The sequence below is a fragment of the Carica papaya genome, chromosome 6, assembly GCF_054855325.1.
Source record: "Carica papaya isolate Zhongbai chromosome 6, ASM5485532v1, whole genome shotgun sequence".
Lineage (NCBI taxonomy): Eukaryota > Viridiplantae > Streptophyta > Magnoliopsida > Brassicales > Caricaceae > Carica > Carica papaya.
Window position 1 is genome coordinate 8,991,984 of NC_142314.1, and position 24,655 is coordinate 9,016,638.

The 24,655-nt window shown below is 33.4% G+C and overlaps 3 protein-coding genes across 6 annotated transcripts in view; 1 reads left to right on the top strand and 2 right to left on the bottom strand.

Annotated features, from left to right (window-relative positions):
* The first annotated feature begins 2,691 nt into the window (after positions 1 to 2,691).
* Positions 2,692 to 8,600, top strand: LOC110818957 (Plant regulator RWP-RK family protein). 3 transcript variants are annotated; one of them, XM_088222465.1, is made up of 5 exons: positions 2,692 to 3,131; positions 3,651 to 4,737; positions 5,398 to 5,445; positions 5,537 to 6,554; positions 7,342 to 8,600. In XM_088222465.1, the coding sequence occupies exons 2-5, from the start codon at positions 3,844 to 3,846 to the stop codon at positions 8,229 to 8,231; spliced, it is 2,850 nt and encodes a 949-aa protein (XP_088078591.1). In that variant the 5' UTR covers positions 2,692 to 3,131; positions 3,651 to 3,843; the 3' UTR covers positions 8,232 to 8,600. The 3 variants fall into 3 exon arrangements, with proteins under 3 accessions (XP_088078591.1, XP_088078590.1, XP_088078592.1); XM_088222464.1 differs by having other exon boundaries at positions 3,817 to 4,737; XM_088222466.1 differs by lacking the exon at positions 2,692 to 3,131 and adding an exon at positions 3,159 to 3,398.
* Positions 8,601 to 12,109: 3,509 nt separating this feature from the next.
* LOC110818983 (Pentatricopeptide repeat (PPR) superfamily protein) lies at positions 12,110 to 16,449 on the bottom strand. 2 transcript variants are annotated; one of them, XM_022048051.2, is made up of 4 exons: positions 13,837 to 16,449; positions 13,097 to 13,300; positions 12,431 to 12,736; positions 12,110 to 12,342 (listed from the first exon to the last, which is right to left on the bottom strand). In XM_022048051.2, the coding sequence occupies exons 1-2, from the start codon at positions 16,329 to 16,331 to the stop codon at positions 13,171 to 13,173; spliced, it is 2,625 nt and encodes an 874-aa protein (XP_021903743.1). In that variant the 5' UTR covers positions 16,332 to 16,449; the 3' UTR covers positions 12,110 to 12,342; positions 12,431 to 12,736; positions 13,097 to 13,170. The 2 variants fall into 2 exon arrangements, with proteins under 2 accessions (XP_021903743.1, XP_021903742.1); XM_022048050.2 differs by having other exon boundaries at positions 12,110 to 12,736.
* A 1,444-nt stretch (positions 16,450 to 17,893) lies between these two features.
* Positions 17,894 to 24,655, bottom strand: part of LOC110818927 (Patched family protein) — a 71,618-nt gene continuing 64,856 nt past the window's right edge. The window contains exons 33-39 of the mRNA XM_088222020.1: positions 23,019 to 23,055; positions 22,004 to 22,061; positions 21,784 to 21,894; positions 19,764 to 19,831; positions 18,925 to 18,991; positions 18,769 to 18,837; positions 17,894 to 18,093 (exon numbers count right to left, since the gene is read on the bottom strand). Coding sequence (XP_088078146.1) covers positions 18,004 to 18,093; positions 18,769 to 18,837; positions 18,925 to 18,991; positions 19,764 to 19,831; positions 21,784 to 21,894; positions 22,004 to 22,061; positions 23,019 to 23,055 — 500 coding nt within the window. The 3' untranslated portion in view covers positions 17,894 to 18,003. The remainder of the gene's footprint in view (positions 18,094 to 18,768; positions 18,838 to 18,924; positions 18,992 to 19,763; positions 19,832 to 21,783; positions 21,895 to 22,003; positions 22,062 to 23,018; positions 23,056 to 24,655) is intronic.

Sequence of the window (24,655 nt, forward strand, 5' to 3'; positions counted from 1 at the left end):
AAATTTATTTGGAGTAAGTTAAATATTTTATATACCAATTTTAAGTCGGATTAGATATAACTTTTTCTTTAATTGTTCGATTCAAATCAAATCGAGTACATGAAATTAAGTAATCAATCACTTGACCTATTGTCACACTTAACCTGTTGTCATTCGTTATTAAAATATGATAACGATACCCATCGTTGCTTTAGTATATGAAATATTTGATCTATTTGATCCAAGGCAATGAAGAACATGATCAACTACCAAATTATTATTTATGGGCTTGAGATGCTAGAAATTTGGACAATGATTGCTTTCATGTAATATATTATAACATTTAACCACCAAATCCCTAGATATGAGTTTTTTTTTAAAAAACTTTGTAATATGACAATTCTGTCTTTCAGTGATAATTTTTACTTAAATAATTCAATAAATTTGAAAAATCAACATCAAAAGGGATACAATAAAGGCTCTTATATTAAGCTAACATAAGACTTTCAATCACAACTCTAGATTTTGCATAAACAAAAGTAACATGACTAATGTGTACATAAAACTTTTAAACCAAGTGTCCATCATGTCCTTAATGAATCCTCTGGCCCAAGATTATTTAGGTCACCAAATATAAACCAATCTATATTGACTTTGATTTGATCACCTTTTATAGGAGGTTCTACTAAATCTTTTATATAGTCCTATAGACTAGATCCATATGCACATCATAAGAGATATTCAAAGTATGTTAATAGTAACTTGATAAGTATCGAACATAATCTATCAACAAATTATTATTTTTGATGGTACCCTAAAACTTTGTTTAATACCTCTTTTAAAAAACTCTTATAACCATAAAGAAAGCAACTAATATTTGAAGTCACTCATCCATACTTTTTTACATCAATTGACTTATTTTTTACTTAAAAAATACCTTAAAATATTTTGGCTATATTGGTCATATATTAGTGTGTAAATAGTAACTTCCAACAGACCTCCGCATTTATGGCACACCTAGTTTACTTAAGTTTAAAACTTAAAAATTGATAGATTGAAAAGAAGAATAATAATGAAAGAAAATAAATTTTGGAAATTTTTATTATATCATGTTCATTGATAAATGATTCAAAAATTATAAACTTTCTTTTTACACAAAAATATAAGAATGCTAATAACACAAATTTTTTTTTTTGGCTAAAATGTTAGGTCGAGTTTTAATCTGTTGTGACTATTACAACTAAAAGAACTTAGATACCTTACTGTATTCTATTCGTCTATAGACAAAAAAAAACTCATTGAGACTAAATCTAAATTAGTCATTACAATTATACCAATATACTAATAAGATAAATTACAAGTTCTATTAAATCAAAAATTATAAGTTAACTATTATTAACTAATAATACATTTATAAAGTGATAAACTATATATTTTTAACAAGATTTGAAGTCGTAACTTTTATTTAAAACAAAAGAATTATAACTATTAGACTACTGAACAACATAATTCATAACTTAATATTTTGTGATGAATTGCACCACCCCAATAACTTTTTTATTTTATTTTATTCTTTATTGTGGATAAATTATGCCTCTGTGGTTACTAGAAACAATTTAAGTTTATATTGACTAAAAGGTAGTTTAGTATGGAAGAAGAACAATCATTATAACAAAAGCATATATTTCTATTTCCTGAGTTATTCTTTCGTTCGAAATGAATATTATATTTATATAAAAAAATAATTTGTTTACTAATCATTAATCTTCTCAACAATAATTTTATTTTCTATTTAAAAATATAATAATATTATTGAATGACTAAACACCTCTGTGGTAGCAAGCATAATTTTATCAATCTGATGGGATCTCATGCCTTGACATTTTTTACAGCATACTAAAATAGCAATTTGTACTTTCACTCGCAAATATAAAATTACCATTAATACCAAAATACAATTATTAAATTAAAATGTGTTCATATCATGCCACGTAATATGAATGAATCTGTGGCACATGGATGCATGGGCCTAAGAATATTCATTTCACAATTTCAAAGAAACACCTAACCAGCCTGACCTACTAACTAAACCAGGGTTAAGCTCACATAAATAGTTATAAAAAATTTAATTTTTTTAATAAAAAAAAGTGAATAAAATAATTTAATGTTAGCATGAGAATTAGAAAATTTGAATCATATTATTTAAAGATGAATGAATTATTTTAGTTTCATGGGGGTGTAAATACATAAACACATTTTTAATTCACAATAAAAATCAATTATTACCAATTAATAATTCAAAAAAATAATTTAATTTTCCTTAATTGGTAGTGTCAATAGGAATCTTCCGGTCAATGACTCAACACAATAACAAAGAATCTGTTTCCCGGAGTCTACTTTATACTAAGAAAACTGTAAAATCAAGCTGACGTAATAAATATAATAAATAAATTATAATTAAAAACAAAGAGAAATTTTTTATTTTGCTTTACAGAGGAAAGATTCCGACCAGGCAAAACTTCTTTTCCTCAGAAAAAAACCTATCAACAACCAATAATTTCCTTAACTTCCCTTCTATCCGTCTCTGATGATAACGAACCAAAAAGGGGTAGAAATAGAACAATAACCAGAACCCAAAAAGTTGAGATATTTTTGCCTTTGAATCCAACTATATATAATACATATACATATGTATGTGCCCGTATATATTCTGGGTATGGTACGGTTTGACTTTACAGTGCTGACAGAAGTAGTGGAGTACAAAGAAGCCTTGGAAAAGAGAAAATCTGATTGGTTAGCTTGTGGGTCCTACTCTTGTTGGAGGAGATTCTTCATGCTCATACCCTGAGATCATAATATAGGAAAATATACCCAGAACCAAGAGGAGAGCTCAGCTAGTTGCATTAATACTCGTGAACGGTGGTCATATCACTATGTGGGAAGAGAATTCTGCTTTGTTTTCTATTTTTGACATATGTGGTTGTGTTTTTATCACGAGCGAGGAACAGAAAAACCATGCTTTTTATTTTTTCAGTCAACAGAACCAAATCTGTGTGATGGCTTGCTGAATGCTTGTGACTTTCGATTTAGAGTTCGCTAATAGTACACAGACAGACATACCCATCTGGGATTTTTGCGACAATCTTCATAAAGTGAGTCGCTTTCCTTCTCTCTTCTCCTCCACTAACCATTATCCCCTTTCTGTGTTCGTTTCGTGTGGGTTTGTTCATCTTGTGGCCAGTTGTGTGGTAGTGATTGCAGTGCCGAATTTGAAAACTTGAAAAGCCAGAAGGAAAACAAGTTTTTGAGAAATTGGTTCTTCTTCTTTCTTGCCGTATTTGACTTGATTCTGGCTTCTGGTTGTTGCTCTTTTTACCTACTTTTACAAGAATCCAATTTGCTACCGTGCTAAGATGATGGTTGTGTGTCTTTTCTTGAGATGTTCTTGAACTTCCTTTTCTTTTTCTTTTGTTTTTGCTTCGAGTATAATTTGGCTCTTGTTGCGTATTTAATATTGTGTTTGATGGCATCATATGAGAATCCCAACATTTAAGCTGTTTGAATTGTGCAAGCAAACTATATGTGTTAATGTCTTTTTGAATATATGAGCTCTGGAAGAAAAGTACTATGGTAGGTTTTTCTCTTCCTCTGAAAAACATTTCTGATTGCAGTTGGCAAAAACAAATTTTTCTTGACGATGTTTCTGCGACTCGGACAGACTGGGTTTTTGGACACTGGCAAAAGGAATACTTCCTGGAAGTTCCTCTTTTTGTTTTTCATCTTTACTGTGCTTTTGTGTTTCGGATCATGATAGTCTTTCAAATTGGGATTTCATAGGCTCTTTTACAAGCAAAAACTCCTCGTATGGAAGGCGGTGGCTTTACACCCGATTCTTCTTTCGGGACTTTTCCGGATACTGCCATGGATTTGGATTTCATGGATGAACTCTTGTTCGACGGATGCTGGTTAGAGACTATGGATGGGAGCAATTTTATGCAGTCGGGCTCTTCATTTTCTGCCGCCATGAATGAACCTTCACAGTTTTTGCGCCTCTCAAAGCCCAATACTGCTGATTTGGGTGGGAATCTACGTGGAGAAATCTATAGAGATGACAAGGAAAGAAGGCTTGGTCTTCCTCCTACTTATCCAAAAATAGAAGAGCTTGTTGAAACTCAATCTCAAAACGACAAGGGTGTTGAAAATGCCACATTTTCAGCACAATCTGAGAGTTTTCTTGTTCAAGGCACTGAAGTTAGCAGAAGATATTGGATAAGTCCAAATTCTCCTTCCTCGGTGAAAGACAGATTAATGCAGGCTATTGGATACCTGAAAGATTTAATGGAAGAAAGGGACTTTCTCATTCAAATATGGGTGCCAGTCAAGAGAGGAGGTAAACATGTCCTTACCACTGAGGAACAGCCCTTCTCTTTCAATCCAAAATACAAGAGTCTTGAGATATACAGAGATGTTTCCAAAAGTTATAGCTTTCCAGCTGAGGAGGACTCCAAGGACTCAGTTGGGTTGCCGGGTCGGGTTTTCCTGGGGAAGTTGCCTGAATGGACTCCTGATGTTCGGTTCTTCAGAAAGGATGAATACCCACGTATTAAATTTGCCCAGCAGTGTGATGTCCGTGGGTCCCTTGCCCTTCCTGTTTTTGAGAGAGGCAGTGGGACTTGCTTGGGTGTTGTTGAGATTGTCACAACTACTCAGAAGATCAATTATCGCCCTGAACTTGAAAATGTTTGCAAAGCTCTTGAGGTCTTCTTCTTCTTCTTCTTCTTCTTCCATTTCCCATTCTCCTTTCTCTCCTCTCTTCTTTCTTGCAGATTTCAGAAAGTTGAATACTTGAACTGTGAAGAGCTGTTGGTTTTACCTTTTTGGTGGAGAATGTTGGAAAGAAACCAAGTTTTGGCATTCAATTACGGTTTCTTGTTGGGACAGAATTTTTAGGATGTATGAACTTTGATTCTAAATTTATAACTTTTACATTTAAAGATACCGTTTAAAGATGTTGAAAAAGTAAGATACCATTAAAAGGATTACTGGGATGTTCCCTTCTTCAAACAAGCATTTCTTATCCTTTTTCTTGATTGACATGAAATACGTCTAAAAAAGTTGTCACCTTGTGATGTGTTTTATCCCATCCTATAACCGAACTTTATTTCTCAACCAAGAGTTCTTAATGTTCTTTAAATTTTTGTCATTTTAATTATGATTACTCTTTTGAATCATTTCCTGGCATTGACTTTCCTCTCTATTCTTTTTTTTTTTTGGCATAGAAAATATAAAGAACCTTTCAAAAGCTCCAACGGTTATGTCTTTCTTTATTCTTTAATATGACTCAATCATGTCACCTTCAGATACAGTAATAAATACTATTCTCATATTCTTGTCTAAATAAAGGATCATTATTTGCAGGCTGTTGATCTAAGGAGTTCACATAATTTCAGCCCTCCAAGTGTCGAGGTGAGTTCTTTCTATCCTAGAAACCATAAATTTAAGCATGCGAAATTGATGACCCATCTCTGACCCTGCAGCTCTCTTTTCTTCTTCACAGGTGTACAATGAGTTATACCAAGCTGCATTGCCTGAGATAGCCGAGGTTTTGGAATCTGTCTGCAAACCACACAGATTGCCTTTAGCTCTGACATGGGCACCGTGCCTCCAACAATCTAAACCTGGATGCCGGCATTCTGATGAAAACTATTCTCAGTGTGTTTCCACACTGGATTCAGCTTGTATTGTCGCTGACGAAGATACTCGTGGCTTTCTTGAAGCATGCTCTGAGCACCATCTGCTTCTAGGTCAGGGAATTGTTGGAAGAGCATTCAAAACAAGCAAACAATGTTTTGCAACTAATATAACCTACTTTAGCAAGACAAATTATCCTCTTGCACACCATGCTAGGATGCTTAAGTTGCATGCTGCTTTAGCAATTCCATTGCGAAGTGTGTATACTGGATCAGTTGAGTTTGTCCTGGAGTTATTCCTTCCAAAGGATTGCCTTGACGACGAAGAAAAGAAGCAGATGCTGAACTTGTTGTCTGCTGTTGTACAACAGAATTTTCGAAGCATTCATGTTACCATGGACAAGGAGCTTGAGGAAGAAGTCATATTGCCGGTTAGAGAGATAACACTTGCTCCAGATGCGATAGTTAAAGAAGACTCTTCAAATTTTGTATCTTCACATTTGCAAGAAACAACACCAGAAGAGTCAACCTGGATTGCACACATGATGGAGGCCCAACAGAAGGGTAAAGGCGTTTCTCTCTCGTGGGAGTATCAGAAAGAAGAACCAAAAGAAGGATTCAACTTGACAACCCATTGGGATGATAGTCAGGTAGAATTATACCATAAGCAGGTATTTTCAGGATTTGAGCAAATTCCACAAAGTTCTGGACCAAGAAGTAGTGCTGATGCTGGTGGGGGATCCTCTTCTTCTGGTGGTCGTCGAACATCAGGCAATAGAAAGACAGGTGAGAAGAGGCGGACCAAATCGGAGAAGACCATCAGCTTGCAAGTTCTGAGGCAATATTTTGCAGGGAGCCTTAAGGATGCAGCTAAGAGTATTGGTGGTAAGAAAATATTTTTGCAAAAACTTAAAAATTGTTTTTTTTTTCTTTGTCAATGTTGAAATGATTTACTGATTACAAACTGAGAGATTAATACTTAAGGGCTCAAAAACTTTTGTTAATGGAATATAATTGGATTTGTTTATAAGGTATAGTTCTAATCATTAATCAATTCATAGTCTCTTTGATCACTGCAGTTATCTTGATTTTATTGTTGGTTATTGTGAGCAGAAAGAAATACTGCATCTTTTATTGAAGTTGGATGTATGCATTTTTTTAATCAAACAGAATATATTTCCCTGGAAGCTGTGTATGCTTTGGTTTCTATTAATTGCCATGGATCATAAATTCCAAATGAGAACAGATCCTTTCTTCTTCTCCGTTCAGATTTTTTCTCTTATCCCTTATTCAGATTCATTTGGGTTGCACATTCTTGAGACTCCTAAAAATTATCTTTGTTGGAGGGATGTTCTAGCTATTTTCTGAGAGCATAATCATCTTACGATCTCAAACATTGAAAGTCAAAAAAAAAAAAAAAAAAAAAAAAAATCCCTGGGGTAACATCTTTGGTTTCTTACTGCTTTATACCTTGCATCATTTGGAGATTCTGTTGGCAGATCACCCTATAGATTGCTATTATGTTTTCAATTCCATTGGTTCTCAGGATTCTCAAAATTACAGTCTCTCAACTTTCTCAGTATCATATGATCTCTTGGCATTTGACAGTTGACTTTCAATATTCCATGCCAGCTTTCGAATCAATAGCTTATTCAGTTTTTTCTGATTTCAGTATGCCCCACTACATTGAAAAGGATCTGCAGACAACATGGTATCACAAGGTGGCCATCAAGAAAGATCAAGAAGGTTGGCCACTCGCTAAAGAAACTCCAGCTTGTGATGGACTCAGTCCAAGGGGCTGAAGGTTCTATTCAAATCGAGTCATTCTATACAAACTTCCCAGAACTGAGCTCTCCTAATGTTTCTGGGGGTGGCCCTTCTCAATTACTGAAGACAAATGACCACTCAAAGCAGTCAAACCCTCCAGCTGAGAATGGCTTGTTCAGCCTTGGAAAAGCAGCTCCAAAGTCTCCGACCTCTTCGTGTAGCCATAGCTCTGGTTCAACTACCTGTTGTTCCACTGGAGCAAAGCAACAGCATAACATTATGAATGCATCAAGTAGTGGAAATGCTTTAATGGTAGAAGATCCTGGTGGGGTGCTTAAGAGAGCTCGTAGTGATGCAGAATTACACGCCTTGCTTCAAGAGGAGCCAAAGAGTCTTGCAAGGTCCCAAAGCCAGAAAACATTTGGTGAACATCCAACTCTTGAGACCTTGCCTCCTTTGCCAACAACTGGTGGCAGAAATCTGAGGGCTGGAGGTGGCTTTAGGATCAAGGCAACTTTTGGAGAATATAAAATTCGTTTTAGCTTACCACCAAATTGGGGATTCTCAGACTTGCAACAAGAGATTGCCCATCGTTTTAACATTGACGATGTCAACAAAATCGATCTAAAATATCTGGATGATGATTGTGAGTGGGTTCTCTTGACATGTGATGCTGATCTTGAGGAATGCATTGACATACACAAATCATCTCAAAGCAATACAATCAAAATTGCTCTTCACCAAGCCTCTCAACCAAGACTAGGAAGTTCATTTGGTAGCACTGGGCCATCCTGATACAATCATCAGTTTTCAGAAGCGTGTCATATAGCCATAAACCTTCTCACTTCTGTGAATTGTGATTGGAATATTGCGGAGCAAAGCGGCTTCAAATGATGAAAGATCTTGTTTGTATGCCAGAAATCTTTCAGTTTCATATTGGCAGAACAGCTGGGAATTTTGCTTTTTCATTTACCTTTTCCTTTTCTTTTAATCATATAGATTGCTGGGTATTGTAGAGTAAAGCTGAAGTCAGAAACTAGAAGTAATTAGGAAGGGGAAATAAGCATCTTTTTAGCGAATGCTGGCATTAATCATGTAACTTAACAATCTATGAAGTGGGTGTGTTTCAAAGATTTTTGTATGAAATGCAATGCACATTAAACCTGCTTTCTTGCCATGTATCATTCAAAGATGATTCTCTATATTGTGTGGTCGGATTTTCTCACTCTGGTATTTCCTTTCTTGTTCTATAAGATGATTCTCAAAGGTAATCAGAAATGAAGAGTTGGTCTACAGTTGTGCGCTCCCGGAGCACTGCACTATACGTGTCTGATTGGATCGCATAAACTTTTTTGTATGATGGCATCATGTTCTATCTTACACAAAATTAAAGTGAGCCAATCAGATGTGGGGAGTGTATCAAATTATTTTTACCTCATGAGAATGTGAATATTTATAGATGACAATGTCATGTACCTTGGAAATGGAACGCAGAATTACAGAGTTTGGAGAACAACAGGATCAGAGGAGAAGTTGCAGGAGAGTTACGAGGCAAGGAGAAAATAGAGTAAAACAGAGGAGAGGAATTTGGACAAGAATTTCAGGTTAAGAAGAAAGAATTTAGAACGGAAGAGTCAGATAGCAGAAAGGAAGAAGAGAAAGAAATTTCAGAGGAAATCAAGTGGGAATTTCTAATTCAATTTTATGCATTTTCGTTTACAAAATACATGCTCATAATCTTCATTTCCTTCCTTTTTCTATTTGTGTATTCTCCAATTCTATAATCAATGTAACAGTAAATCACAAGACGCGGTTAATCTCTAATTAATTTTCTTAATCAAAATAATTTAACTAATTATTTCTAATAAATTCTAACTATCATTGAATTTCAATACTAACAGTCAAATGGAAAGTTCACCTGGGGTGGCACATTGTTGTTTGACCGCGGAGCTAAAAGATAAAAAATTTTTGCTTTTGCTTTGGACTGTCTAAGCTCGAAGTCTAACTCTAACTGATGTGTAACCTTAAATCAACTTATGAGATAAAAAATTTCAATGTACAATTTAATATAAAAATATAATTTTTAAATAAATTATTCCTACTTAACCCACAATTAATTTGTTATTGTAAATTGAGATAATTGAAAAAAATAAATTGATTATAACGTTTTAAAAAATATATTGGTAAGTTAAAATCAACTCAAAAAAAGATATTGATGAAAACGATACAAATTATCTTGAGAAGCAAACATCAATTCCTCATTCAACAAGAAAGTTAGAAAAACCTCTTAAGTTGTCAATTTAAAAGTTGTATTTCATTAATCTTAAACTTCGATGTGTTTATAACTAAAATAATGAAACCTTTATATAATCATAAACTTTACTAATTGCATTAAAATTCAAAAACTAAATTCCAAGAAAATTTTTAATACAAATCTTATTTAGGATTCTAATTACAAATTAAATTAAAGTCTCATAAATATAAAAAAGAATAATATTCTTCTCTTTTGAATGAGATTTCTAGTTGTGAGTGAATTTTTTCTTCTTAACTTTGTTTGATTTAGACTTCTATAATTAATTAACTTTTGATGAAGGAGTTGTGTTAAAGATGTCTCAAAAGCTTTCAAATTGAAGTAGAAAATAATTCTTCTTCTATGAAAAATCTAGGAGAAATATTTAGGAGAAAATTTAAAAAAAAATCTAAAATTTTTTATTATAAGATAAAAAAGAGTGTAATTTCGACCAAAACTTGTAATAATAGGATTCTTCATCTTTTATTTTTATAAAAACTCTAAATTGATGAATATAAGATAAAATTCAGCCATATTTGATAAAGAAAAAACTCATTTTTCTTGTGAGAATCGCTTGTAAGCATAAATATTTTCCCTTTAATTTTTTACATGTTGATTATAATTCAAATACTTATTTAACATGATTTTCGGGAGGGAGAATTCTTTTAAGACTCTTTAAAAGATAAAATTAGACTTTTTAAGCTTGATTTCCATGAATTATCCTCCTAACTCGTATCACTAACCCATCACTTGAACGAGCAAACTTGCAAGTTATTTCTTTATTTTACTAGATTTGGTTTTTACTTTTAGAAAAATTTTATGTGAAAAAAGTATAATAGAGAGAATCTATAGTAATGTGGTTCAACAAAATTTTATGTACTCTATGCTCTTTCACTTCTATGTAGAGAGAGAAAATTTAATATATATATATATATATATCATAAAATTATAGGAGTATACTGAAGTAAAGTAATCATAAAATTTTGTTAATGTATTATCTAACAAAAAGACTATGGTAGAGCGAAGCTGATTGTTATAAGGTATATTTTTTTCATTGTTTAACTTGTTTTTCGAGTCTTATTCTTTCGTGTTTGTCATTTTAGATTTTTACTGTTTGAAACAACGTGCAATTTCAATAACTGAGTCATTTTGTTTCTCTCACCATCTAATGTTTTGCTTAAATTGGAACAAGAATGAATGTTATTATAGACACTAAAGCTAGTAGCAAGTATTAAATCATTTTAGAAAATATAAAGCATGTTCTTTGATTCACTTTTTATCATTTCGCAATATTAAATTTTTATAAGATTATATATAACACCTTATATATTACATTAATACTGTTGCGAGAGAAAATATAATATATATATATATATATATATATACCTACAATTTAAAATTTTTAAAAGTATCAACATTCATAATTTTGAGTGATAGTTTAAATATATTATAAGCTTGTTATTTTACAAATGGTATCATAATCGACTCCAAACCTACTACTATATTGGATTTACAACTTCTATTTAGATTATATCTAATTTTATGTTTGATTTTATTAATTTAAAATCGTGAGAATCTTTTAAAGTGAAATATGCAATTTTTATATTTTGCTTGGATCAACTTTATTATCTTTTAATATATTATTAAATCATAATTATTTGACACATAGATTTAAGAAATAAATTCCACATTTCATGTTTAACTAAATCAACTCTATTTATGTTCTTAATTCTATAATAAAATATTTATATTTTCACTTGTACAAAGAGGAACTGAAAAAAAAAAATCTAATTAAATTGGATATAAGTTAATTTACATTTAAATACTATTTTAGTTTAAATATTTGTTCAACTTATTCCATATTCTCGTGACAATTCAATATAATTGAAATTTGGTCCAAAAATGAAACATAGAGAAAAAAAAAAAAAAGAAAAAGTAACAAAAAAACTAAAAAGCATAGACTGAGTTGACAGTGGGCTCACATTTAGGTTTGAATGAGTTTTATCTGGCAATATGCAGCTAGCCATAAAAATGGCATCAATGGAAGAAGCAATAATTATGGTCTCAATTTCTGGGAACCAAAATCATCAAAGTGAGTCTAGAGGTTGCTGAAAATCAGAATGTCTAGGCTAAAAATAGGACCATTACAGAAGACCTGGAAAAGGCACTATGTTAGTTCGGTAAACCTCAATGATTTCTGGAATCCGGGAACAAAAGTTTTCTGACAAAATGTGGTCATCTGTTTGGAATATTTCAGTACAATTGAGGCACTATTATTTGCTTTTTGCATTAGATTACTCTGATGCAAGTACAAATCCATATGTTAGGAAATACATGAGCCAGAAAGTATATCTGTAACTCGGGAAACCAATATGCCATAATGTGTATTGAATACTAATGCATTCATCTTGGAAGAATATATCTTCTTCTGCCCCTTCGTTCATACTTTACAAAATCTTCCAAGCTAGAATTAATGAATCTTTAATGACATTTATGTGGGCTACACTTGCTATGCAGACAGAATGGTAAAACTTGTAGTAAATTAGACTACCACGTTTCTGCAAGTAGCAAACCCTTCTTTAAGCTCATATCATAGTATATGAAGAGAAAATGAACCTGCAAAGACAGGATAAACACAAGTTACCAAACAAATAAACCTGTTATGATGAGCATCTAATTCCGTAATTTTATTTAACTACATCACTTAGCTGCCCAACTGAGATTGCTCCCAAGCAAGGTCTCGAGATTTTGTATTTTGTTTTATTGCATCTGGTCCAGGGCCATAACCTCAATATGTTCCTCGAGAACATTACAGTAAATGCAATTTGTGAACCTTCCAGACCTGTTTCCAGACCTTCTATATACACGGGTTAGGCTCGTCCAAATTAGAGTATGCATCACCCTGCTTTGAAGATGATAAAGCCATCTATAGCGTTTCCTTTTTGACTTAACTTGATCTGTTTCTCATCCACCTTTTTATAAACAGTCTTCTTTTGTAATTGCTTCACAACTGCAGTGACAGAAGAGGTTACAATTAATGTCATTAAGCCTTCCTAGGCTGAAAAACAGTTTCACAGTTGTTAACTAACACAGGCTAACCCACTTTGTGCTACACTGAGCTATATTTGCCCATAAATTTTCCTATCTTGATCAATTATAATCTGTTTTAGTGCTACAACTGAGGCATGCTGTATGTGGATTCCCACAGTGAAAGAGACTGCAACCATAAAGTTTAATAAAGAGTATCTGTTGCAAACTGTGTTTGTAGTCCTTCAGTAAGTCTCCTCTAGTTTTCCAATGCATAGAAACAGGGAACTTATGCCAAATTGATTTGAGAAAATCTGTAGTTAAATGAGATGTAAAAATGTACCTGAAGTATTTACAAAGGGTTTATATGACTCAGCATCCCGCTATTCATCCCAAATACAGGAAATTTTAAGTGATTTAGCCACCATTGATTTCCCAGTACTCCAGAAAGTCATTTTTCTGGTGTTGGGAAAGTAGTATACTTCTCTGACCCCAGCCTTTCTCTACCCGCTTAATGGCTTTGAATGCAATCCCACTGCCATCATCTCTGTAAAAGGAAAATTAATAAGAATGTTAAATGCGTAATAAAATATAAACAGACTAAATAAAAAGAGGTGGTGTAGCAACAATAGAAAACAGTAAAAAGGGTTCTAAAAGGTTTTTAGACACGCACAACTGAGAATATGAAGATAAGCTATTACACTCGATCAAGCGAAGTTCTCATACTCTTATATTCACCGAGCAATGTAGATAAATAGAAAGTCTGGAAAGGCAATCAGCGCTTCATTGTGCTAACTCAGGATCACAAATCATACAAGTCAAACCAAGCATCACTGTGTCAATATGCTGATCCTAACTACACAGAGCATAACTTAACCTCGTATCATCATAATCTTGTGAGATATTTTGATTCTAAAGAAGAAAATTCTTCAAACTTAGGAAAACGCTAAAACCTGAATCAGAAGTTAAATAGTGAGCATCTACTGAGGGAAAACAAGCACCAAGGTTGAACTGAGGCAACAGCCATGCCATAGAACAAGAGAATCAAATGGAAATAAAGCAAGAACAGAAAATTAACCATACCTGTGCACTAAGGTTCGCCAGTCATTCCCACTGTTCTCATTCTGTCTTCTTCGGTCTAAATCCTTGGCATTTTGGCAGACTTTATTTTCCACCCTATCGCCTGACACCATTTCCATCATTCTCTCAGCAAGTTTATCAGCCTCATGTTTATTTCCCTTTTTACCAAGGCCATCAATCACTGGCATGAACGATGCTGGATCAAACACATATCCTTTATCTATCATCTTCCATAATATCCCACTAGCCATCTCTAATTTTTCATCCTTGCAAAGTTGGTTAATGAGATCTTTGTATAGAAAGTTCTCCAGATCAAAAGATCTATCTAATGCAGCTTCAAATAAGTTTTTAGCTTCTGAAACCTCTTGTCCTGCTAGAAACGCATTGAACATTAAACTATAAAGGGCTTTCTTGTGGCCACATATGCTCAAAGCAGTATCAAATGCCTCCTTTGCGACCTCAAAATTGGATGCTTTGCACAAAGCTCCAATCAACATTCTGAAGGATGAAATATTAGGGGATATGCCCTGCCGTAGCATTTCATCCAAGATGTACATCGCGTCTTGTATTTTTCCTCCTTCACATAGACATCTAATCATATTGTTATAAGTGCAAACATTGGGAGAAATCCCTCTTTCTCTCATTTCATTGATAAGTCCATGGATCTCAAATATTTGTTTTTTACTTCCAAAACCCAAGATCAACGAGTTATATGTTTGTAGGCTCTTGTTACAGCCTCTCTTCTCCATGTCTTTGAGAACACGAAATGCAGATGATATCTTTCCTTCCTTGCAATAAGTATCTATAAAAGTATCATATATAAATGAATCAGGTTGAACTTTTTTTGCCAGCATCTCAATGAACTTTTTCTTAGCTTCTTCAGCCCTTCCAGCTTTGCATAAACCTCTAATTAAGGTTGAATACGTAATCAAATCAGGCATGCATTTCTTCTTATTTTTTCTATCATCAACTAGGCCTATATAAGAGTTTCCTAGGTTCCCAAGAGCAGCACTTCCATGACTCCACATTGCATTCACAATTTCAATGGCTTTCTCCAATTTCCTATTATTACATAGACCATCAATCACTGTATTGCAGGTGACTGTATCCAAGTCATAACCTTTCTCATTCATCTTTTTTAGCAACTCTTCAGCTTCCAATATCTTTCCTTCTTTCCACAGACTGTGCAGCAGTATGTTGCAAGTATAAGTATTTGGGAAGCAATTGTTCCTCATCATCTCGTTTAGAACATTATTGGCTTCATTTACTCTACCTTTACTACAGTATCCATGGAGTAAAGTGCTGAAAGTTACTGTATCTGGGGAAAGACCACTACTTATCATTATACCCATGACCATTCTTGCATCCGATAGCATTCCATTTTTGCACAGCCCTTCCATCAAAATATTATATGAATAATTGTTTGGTTTTAAACCCTTATCTGTCATTTCTTTAAGAAATATTTGAGCGTCTACAAGCTTTGCATTTCTCAGAAAACCCAGCAACCAAATATTATAGGTCTCCAAATTCGTGAGTTTGTGGTTTCTTCTCATGGCCTCAGTCAGGGCCTTGGCTTCTTCTAACATTCCTTGCTGGAAAAATCCCTTCAGCATTAAATTGTAAGTTATGATATTAGGCTGAGGCAGCCCCAATGCCTCCTCATCTATTTGCATATCTCTGCAAATTCTAGAAGCTTCTAGAACTTTACCTGCCTTACAAAGAGCTGATATCCTAGAATTGAAGGTTACAATATCTGGGAACAAACCATCCTCCCGCATCCTATCAACTAATTTTTCGGCATCATCAGTCCTACCTTCTCTGCAAAAACTTGAAATAAGAGTATTGTACAGAACCAAATTCGGAGAAAAACCAAAGTTCCTCATCCCAACCAAAAGCTCCAATCCTTCATCAGCAAGATTAGCCCTACAATACCCACAAATCAAAATCCCAAAAGTGAACTCATTAGGTTGACAACCTTTCTCACGCATTTTATCAAACAGCTCTCTGGCATCCTCCAAACAACCAGAATCGCATAAAGCACGAATTAGAAGGTTAAAAGTATAAGTCTCCGGGGAAACCCCAGCAACAACCATGTCCCTGTACAACCATAACACGTAATCTTCACGTCCTTCTCTTATGCAACATTCAAACAACATATTATACGAATTAATGGAGGGTGGGTTTTCAGGGAAACGAGTTCTGATAGATTTGAACTGCAAAAACGCCTCATCATAGAAACCCAATTTAGCCAAAATCTTGACAAGGGAGATGAGAGAAGAATGAGATGCGTTCTGTGGTTGTTTAAGTAGGAGGAGATTGTGAAGGTTATCGACTTTGTCAAGCATTTTGGCCTGAATGAGGATACGGGTAATGGTGGGAACCAAGGAAAAAGGTTGACTGGATGGGGAGGAAAGTATTCGCTTGAAGATTTCCCATGCTAATTTTGGATTGTTCGTGTTCTTTAACAGTGTCCTTCTGAGTTTGGATGTCTGCTCCATGAATGTACTCTTACTTGGTCTGGTTTTGTTTCGGTTTTTCAATGTGGCGGGAAACTGAGAAATGGAACCTGTTGGATCCCACTGAAAACCATTGAACGGCTGTGATTAAACAATTTGGCTCTGTATTTATTTATTTTTTGAGTTCAATTGAGCTAAGAGAGAAATTATGAAGTATATACTTCAAATTTAATTTACTGCTTCATATTTCATTTCAATGGTTTACAATGTAAATCTTAATTACTGTGAAAAAAATACCAAGTAAAATAAATAATAGTTTTTCAGATAAATTCAAACAAGTAAGATCGATTAGCTTGCAACATAGTGTTAACGAATATTGATATTTGGTTAGTAGTAATGTAAACATTTTATTCTGGTCGGTTATATATTTCAGGGGGTTAGGCAGGGGAGAAGATAAAATTTTATCTTAAAATGATAAAAATTAAATTATATATAAATTATGTAAAATTAAAGTTATACTTTTTTATGTACTATTAAAATAAAATTAGTAGAATTTAAATTATATATAATTTAAGTGAAATTATAAGTTATACTTTCGATAAATGATCAAAATTAGTAGAATTTAAAATGTATTATTTTTATTTGATTTAAAATTTTCTAATATATTACTTATTGTTATTTTTTTTTAAATAAATCACCTTAGAAAAATAAGATTATTTTGTTCCAAGTATATCCTTAATTAATTTAATTGATCTTTATTCTCATATTAAAATTAAATTTGGTTAGTCATAATAGACAATGTTTTTATTTGGATGGTTTAAAATGTTGAAATAAAAACTCAAGATTGTCATCTTCCATCCACACATGTACAGATAAATGGAGTAAATTATAATTTTCTGTACAAATAGTGCAGGCCCTACTGTAATTTTGAATTTAATTTGAAGAAAATACTGTTCTTAGTTAAAGAAAATTTTGATATGGCATTATTATTGTGGCTAATACACGACTCCCGAGATGGACTTTAATTACAATTATTATGATGGAAGAATATGTCGAGGGCATAATTTAGTTTTAGCTTATAAAATCATTTTTGTTATTCTTTTTATATGCTTTTTCGTTGGCGAAGTTTATATTTTTCGTCCATAATACATCTGACAAAATTACTTCATATATACAACTACCATGAAAGACATACTACAATTCATTGAAATTTCAAAAATTAAAATGTAATATTAAAGTATCAAAAAGGCATTAAATCAAATAAAGTTTTAACATCAATCGACTTGAAAAAGATATTATGATGATTTACATTTTGTTATCTGTCAATAAAAATTTTCGAACAATTTACAAGACATAGTGCTCGTTACAAAAGCACTCCTCTATGAAGTCGTGGAACTTTCATTATCTCACACATTTACCATTAGGGTTTTTATTTTTATTTATTCATATTTATTTTAACAAAGTATATGATGTTTTAGCAGTAAATTTTCAGTATATTCCCAGAAAAAGAAGTCAATATATTAAATAATTACTGAAACACTACATTTTTGTGCCTTTTTTTTTAAATTTTGATTTAAATTGTATTTTTTGTTAAAAAGAAAATCTGAGAGTAAAAATATATCAACTAATTGTTAAAAGTAGCTGTAGTTTCTATTTGAGGTTACATAGCTATAAACAACAAAGTTATCAGGGTATGTTGATATTTGAATACCATCTAATTCAAGACTGAAGTAGATGCTACGACTTCTCCTTGTTCCTCAACCATTACACGTCTTGAGGGTGGACCAAACAAGCTCAGTACCACCTGAAAAACCATGAAGTTAAAAACATGTGATTATCCCATTCAAGCAAATACCACACATGGCTGGTTTAGAGGCAGAAACAAGCCAAAAAAATCAAAACCCGGCTCCATTTGATGCCGGGTCGTCTTAATGGTTGCCTCACAAAGTCCATGGCCAGTATGTAACAGCAACACACAAAATTGTAACCTCTGACCCAGTCTCATCGGCAGAGATATATGTATCTCTCTCATCTACCATGTACCTTACCAAACCCAAGACCGGAATTTTTTGGATTGAAGTTAAGACTAAAATAAGAGAAAAGCAATCAAGTCGTGTTGTTGTCTGTGTTTCTTCAGAACATATTTTAACTCCAAATTAACATATAATAACATTTTAAAGCAAAAAAGATAAATAATCTTTGTATTAATTTCTAAGTGTAAAATTTTTAAAAAATCATCAAAATAAGCAATTAAATTAACAATAAAAATAAAAACTAAAAAAATAAATCAATCTGAGTATTTCTTTTTCAGTCCTTCCAGACCAAAAATCAAAATTTCAAAAAAATTTGAATCCAAACCAGACCAGACAAAGTTCAGTCTAGTCCAGATCAAATCATGAAATCCTCCCTCTACATGATGTCATAATGGAAACTAGTAAGGGCACATATACAGATATCATAGAACTTCAATTGGACTTACAGGTAAGAACACAAGTCCATGCAAGAAACCAATAATGACCAATGCCAGGTACATTTGAAAGTAATAAACCTGAAAAGCAATAAAAGCTGCTTATTAAATCCTTCAAACAAGGAAAAGAAAAAGAAAGAATCAAAGCAGAGAGGGCAGGGACTGAACCACAAAAATCTCTGATCTCGCAAAGCAAAGCACGATCACCCCAACAAGCTTTGTGAGTGTAATTCCACTAAATAGAACAGAAAAGGAACATCTGAGTTGTCAACAATAACTATGAAGAGAAAAGCTAGTCAGAAAAACTATTTGACATTTTCACTGTGTTCCTATCACAAAGATCGTCATCATCTTCTTCATCTTTTCTTTTTTCAAGAAAAACAAATTAATTCACAGGCAATAAGGGGTGCCACCCAGTTTGCAAAAATGAAAACCACAACATCTCCTAAGCTACCTCCATTAATTCTATCAAAAAGAAATTCCCTCCATTAATTAGTAACAGATGACCCCAACAGAATAAAAAGTTCTCTCCATTAATTAGTAACCGATGAACCCTTAAATAAAGTACAGAGTTACCTAATAAAAAAAGTACATAGAATCTCGAATTAATCATGTAATCCTGCAATAAAGAGAGCTAATATTTTCAAAAACCCTTCTATTTCTTCCCCTCCATGTAACCCAAAAGATAGTCGTTAGGATGAGAGAAAAATCTTTTCTCTTGACTTTCCTATCCGTATCCCTTTCCAACTCCTCTCGGTTTAATTTAGTTTGAACACAAATATCCATATCACAGAGAGTTTCCATTAAGCAATATCTCTAAAAAAAGATACTAAACAAATTACAAACTGATTGTAGTAACAATATTCTAGTCCCATTAAAGGATAAAGGTCATAATTTGCAATTATAGTCTATTTCTCAATATTTAATAACCAACAGATCACGATCAGTTCAAGATTAACCAGGGGAGGGAGACATGCTTATCAGGGCAATTATAAGCACATAGTCACCTGAACACTGAAGCTCCCATGGTGCTCAGAGCTTCATTTACCCGTTGACTCCTATCCCCATCACTTACCTGCATGAGAGCCGAACAGGACTTTTAATTCATTAGAAAAGTATGATGCTCTCTTAATACAAATAACATGATAGAGGAAACACAACCAGAGGTTCTCCAAAGAGAAATAGATATTAAGTTTGCTGTGGGGCCCCTGAATTGACAGAGGTGTAAGGGAGAGAAGGGGCTGCCAGAGGGACTGAAAATGATGCAAAAATATGTTTGAGTGCAAACAGTAAAAGTAGTGATCAGGTCATTTGCTAAGGCAACTGTGTGTAACAGGTTGTCCTAGCACATCATTTGTCTAGATGCTCTTTTGGGCAGAATCGCAGGGCTCGGTCCTTATGACAACATGTGGCCAGTCGGATTTCTAGGTGACTTGATTGTTGTAAGAGTGCACTATTTTCTTTATATGGTAGTATTAATCTTATTCAAGCCTGTTTATCTAGCATCCTTTTCAATTATCTCTCTTCGTTTAATATTGCTAGAGGAGTAGCCCTTTGTTTAGTATTGTCTAGGGGAGTGGTAGAGAACATCTATAGGATAAAGAGGGGTTTTCTGTGGTCCAGGATAGGCAAGGCTTTGAGAGATCATCTAGTCAGATGGGATCTGTGCTGTCTCTCCTAGAAAGGCTGTTGGCATTGGTGTTGGAAACTTGGTGTTGAAAAACTTTTCTTTATTAGCTAAATGGGTATGACGATTTCATCTAGAAACTTTTTTACTATGGCATAGGGTGATTATGAGTAGTTATAGTAAACAAAAAGACGGCCTGAATTCTGACGCTAGGAGTTACAAAACTCATACAAGTCCCTGGAGAGTCATTTTAAGCTATGAACTTTATTCCTCTTACTTGCCGGAGGATGGGCCATGGTTCTTGTGTTTTGTTATGGGAAGATAACCATATTGGTGATCACCTCCTTGTCTCTATACGTTTGCTTGTGCCACATTATTTCTACTTACAGTTTCATTAATCATTTCCGGGACATGCTTCTTGGAATATGCAGTTTTTCAAGAACCTTAATAATCATGAGTTTGTTGATATGCTTTCTTACCTTAACTTACTTAAGCCTTGTTATGTTTTTCTCTTTCTGATAGCACAATTTGGTTAGACTTCTCAAGTGCTTACACTTGCGAATCTTCACTTATTATCTCATTTATATTCCTAGTTGCCAAAATGAGATTTTCACCAGTGCTTTTTGGAAGGTTAAAATTCTCTTTAAGGTAAAGGTTTTGCTTGGATTGTTATGCTTAAAAAACTTGAACACCAAATGACTTGTTGAAAATTCATAGGCATAACTAACCATGCTTTCTCCCCATACGTGACTTAATGTGCTTCCGGAAGGCTGAATCCCGTTGCCACCTTTTTCTACATCCTTATGTAGCTTGGGAACCTTAGACTGTGCTTTTTAATGCCTTTGGCTTAATGAACATACCGCCCTTTTTCTTGAGTATTTTTCTTAATATTTTGTGAAAGGCTACTGTGTGATTAAGGTGCTAAGATCCTCTGAAGATGGGTTCTTTTTGCTGGTTTGTGGGTTTTGACATATTTGGGGCAGATTTACCTTCTTGGATTCTTTGTGGACTAAGACACATGGGGGCATTAAAGATATCTTTTTTATTGTTACAAAGAAATTGATGTCTTTTTTGTATTTAGTGTTTTCCTTTGTTTTGTTGGCCTCCTATTTTTGGAGGTTTTCTAGAGGATGTCTTACGTACTTTAGTTATATTTCTCTCTTCCCTCTTTTCTCATAGTACTTCTTTTTTCTGAAAAAAGCAGTAAAAAAAAAGAGCACAGCAATCAAAATAGAAAATAACAGAGAAGGGTGGAAGCAGGGAATTTCCACAGCCATGGATTATATTTATACCATCATCCAGCCTCACAATGGCCACAGCTTCACCAAAAAAACAAGACATAAACAAAGAAAAATCTCTCAAGAAAGGCACTGCAATAGGGACTAGTACTCTGTACTCACCAAGAATGCATGCAATATGTGCACACAAAACTCAACAGCAATCCCGATAGACATTATCAGGTTAACAACAGAGACTGCATTGAGTTGAATATCTAGAATTGCCATTACACCCTGCATGATTAGAGTAAGTCAGTCCATTCCGAATTAGTAGAAGTGAAGGAAAGGAGTAATGAAGAGTGGACTCATAAGTAAAAGCCATTTCCGCAAGACTATTACATACCATGAGATCAACAAGAATCATCATTAAGACAAACAATATGATGGCTGAACTCCATAAACTGCATTTTAGAAGCAATTCAAGAGAAAATTGAAGTGACGAAATTCAGAAAGTACAGGGGTCATAAAAAGGGCCAAAATAGTAAATTGGTCCTTATATTAATTAAAATATTCAATTTGGTCCGTATATTACTTTTTTACAATTTTAGTTTCTATACTTTTAAAAAATATTTGCATTAGTTCTTAACCGTTAATGCGCACTAACACCGTTTGTAGAAATTCTATGTAGACCAAGGTTATACATGTGTCATATTTTGGTTTGAGCATTACATCTAAAAATAATTTAATTTTTAATTATTTTTAATAAAAAATTAAATAATTAAAGAAAACATTAATTTTTTTTTTTTAAAGTTCCTCCTTAGACCTTCGACCACCTTAAAACCATGTTTGCTCAATCTCTTCTCCACCAACTCACTCTCCAGTGAATCATCAAGAGTTAGCCGCACGATCTGTCAGCCAAGAGTGCCAATGGCACCCGCCGCCAGTATGCTCATCGGCCTCACAGGAGAGGGTGTGTTGGGGGAGAAGAGAGTGAGCGAACATGGGTTTTGAGGTGGTCAATGGTCTAAGGAGGAGGAAAGGTTTTTTTTTTTTCTTCAATTATGTTTTAATTTTTTTTATTTTTTTATTTTTCATTAAGAATAATTAAAAATTAAATTATTTTTACATATCAACATATTACGTAATAACTGACATATATAATACTCCAACCATAAGGCAATAGGTACCTAATCTAGGTCCACTTAGTACTTATACTGACGGTGTTGGTAGGTTAAAGACTAATATAGATATTTTTTCAAAGTATTAGGGCCAAAATTGCAAAAAGTAGCAAAGTGACCAATTTGAAAATTTTGAAATAAGACTAAACTAAATTTAATTTTGACCTCATAATAAGTGTATAGTCTAATGCAGGAAACCTGCTGTAAGGAAAAGAAAAGGCTAGAAAAGAGGATCCAAACCTGGATGTGATAACCAGACAAACAAAAAATATGGCACCTGTAGCATTGTCAAACAAGGGTACCCAGTGAACTCTTGAACAAAAACACCTTTGACTATAAAGTAATAGTCTACTCATGAAGATATCAAGTTAAAAAAGAATAAAGATGATAGACAGATGAAGAACAAATGAACAAAAGAATGCAAAAGTTTCTTCTTTGGTAAAGAAAATAGAGAACAATATAAATTAACCAGCCTAGACCAAGAAATGATGCAGATTATAGCAGTACCTATCTCAACTGTGGTAGAGGTGAACCATCATAGAACATGCTAATTTTTGGTTTTAAGATTTTTACAATGAAATATTTTATGAGGTATTCCAGATTTGGTGTAAGACGCCAAATGCCCCCCAAAAGAAAAGCCCAGGGCACAAACTTTTCTGTGTGATCTTTAATCTGCGCTAGTGATGTTACTAAGCAGCATTAGTACTTCATTAGTAAGGGATCCAAAACAATAAATGGACTTGGTAAAAACTGTGTAAAGGAAGGATACATTGTGTAAAATAATTAGTCTAAATGATCAGTTATTGAGTAGCTTAAACTAATAAAAAAAATATCTAATTATATCATGCATATTCTAATAGGTTCATGTGTAAGAGGGACACCAATCTTAGTATGTCAATGCAAATCGAAACAAATGCAAGCCAAAGAAAAATCAACATCCTTTCTACCAATGTCCAATTGTGTGAAAGAAATGGGGGAATAATAACAAGAGGTGAGATTCTGATACTGTGAAGTAATTAGGTGACTAGCCAATTGTTCGGAAGTTACTGGTCAATTTTTCTGAGGGTGACTTCATATCATCCCTCAACCTCACTCTAATTCTTTGGCGTAGAAATTCACCTTCTATAAATTAAGGTGATAATTGAATTCCCGCCTCCAAGGAATTCAAAGTGAGGCTAAACAATAAGATTCACAAAAAACATTTCTTATTCTGTATGTTAAGAGTAATATACAGATTAGTGGTGCAAATTTTGTGGGAATAGAATACGAATTGAAGCAAACACAGCATAAGAGTTTAAGTTGATAAAAAAAAGTGTTAAGAATATTTTATATGTATTTGATTGAATACTACAACCATGTATTTATAGATTTTTTTTTTATGAAAAAGGAAATAAACAATTAATTAATTATTTTTATATCATTTAACCTAATTTCCCTTTTCTTCAACACTTATCCTTAAGCTGAGGAATAATGTTGTCCATTCCAAGCTTATCAATAAAACCTTGAAATGCTGAATTACTCAAGCCTTTAGTTAACAAACCTGCTAATTGATAATTGGTAGGTATATATAGGATATATATTAGAGCACCGTTAAGTTTTTCTTTAACAAAATGTTTATTGATCTTGATAGTTTTGGTCCGGTCATATTACACCGAATTGTATGCAATGCTTATGGCTGATTTGCCGCCATGGTATAAGCACATGAGGTTTTTACTTAATTCTCAGATCTTCTAAAATTCTTCACATCTATAATTGTTTACATATCTTTTGTGTGATTGCTCAGAATTCTGATTTTGCATTTAATCTAACAACTAAATTTTATTTCTTACTTATCTAGGTGACTACATTGTCCCCAATGAAGGTATAGCATCCTGTGG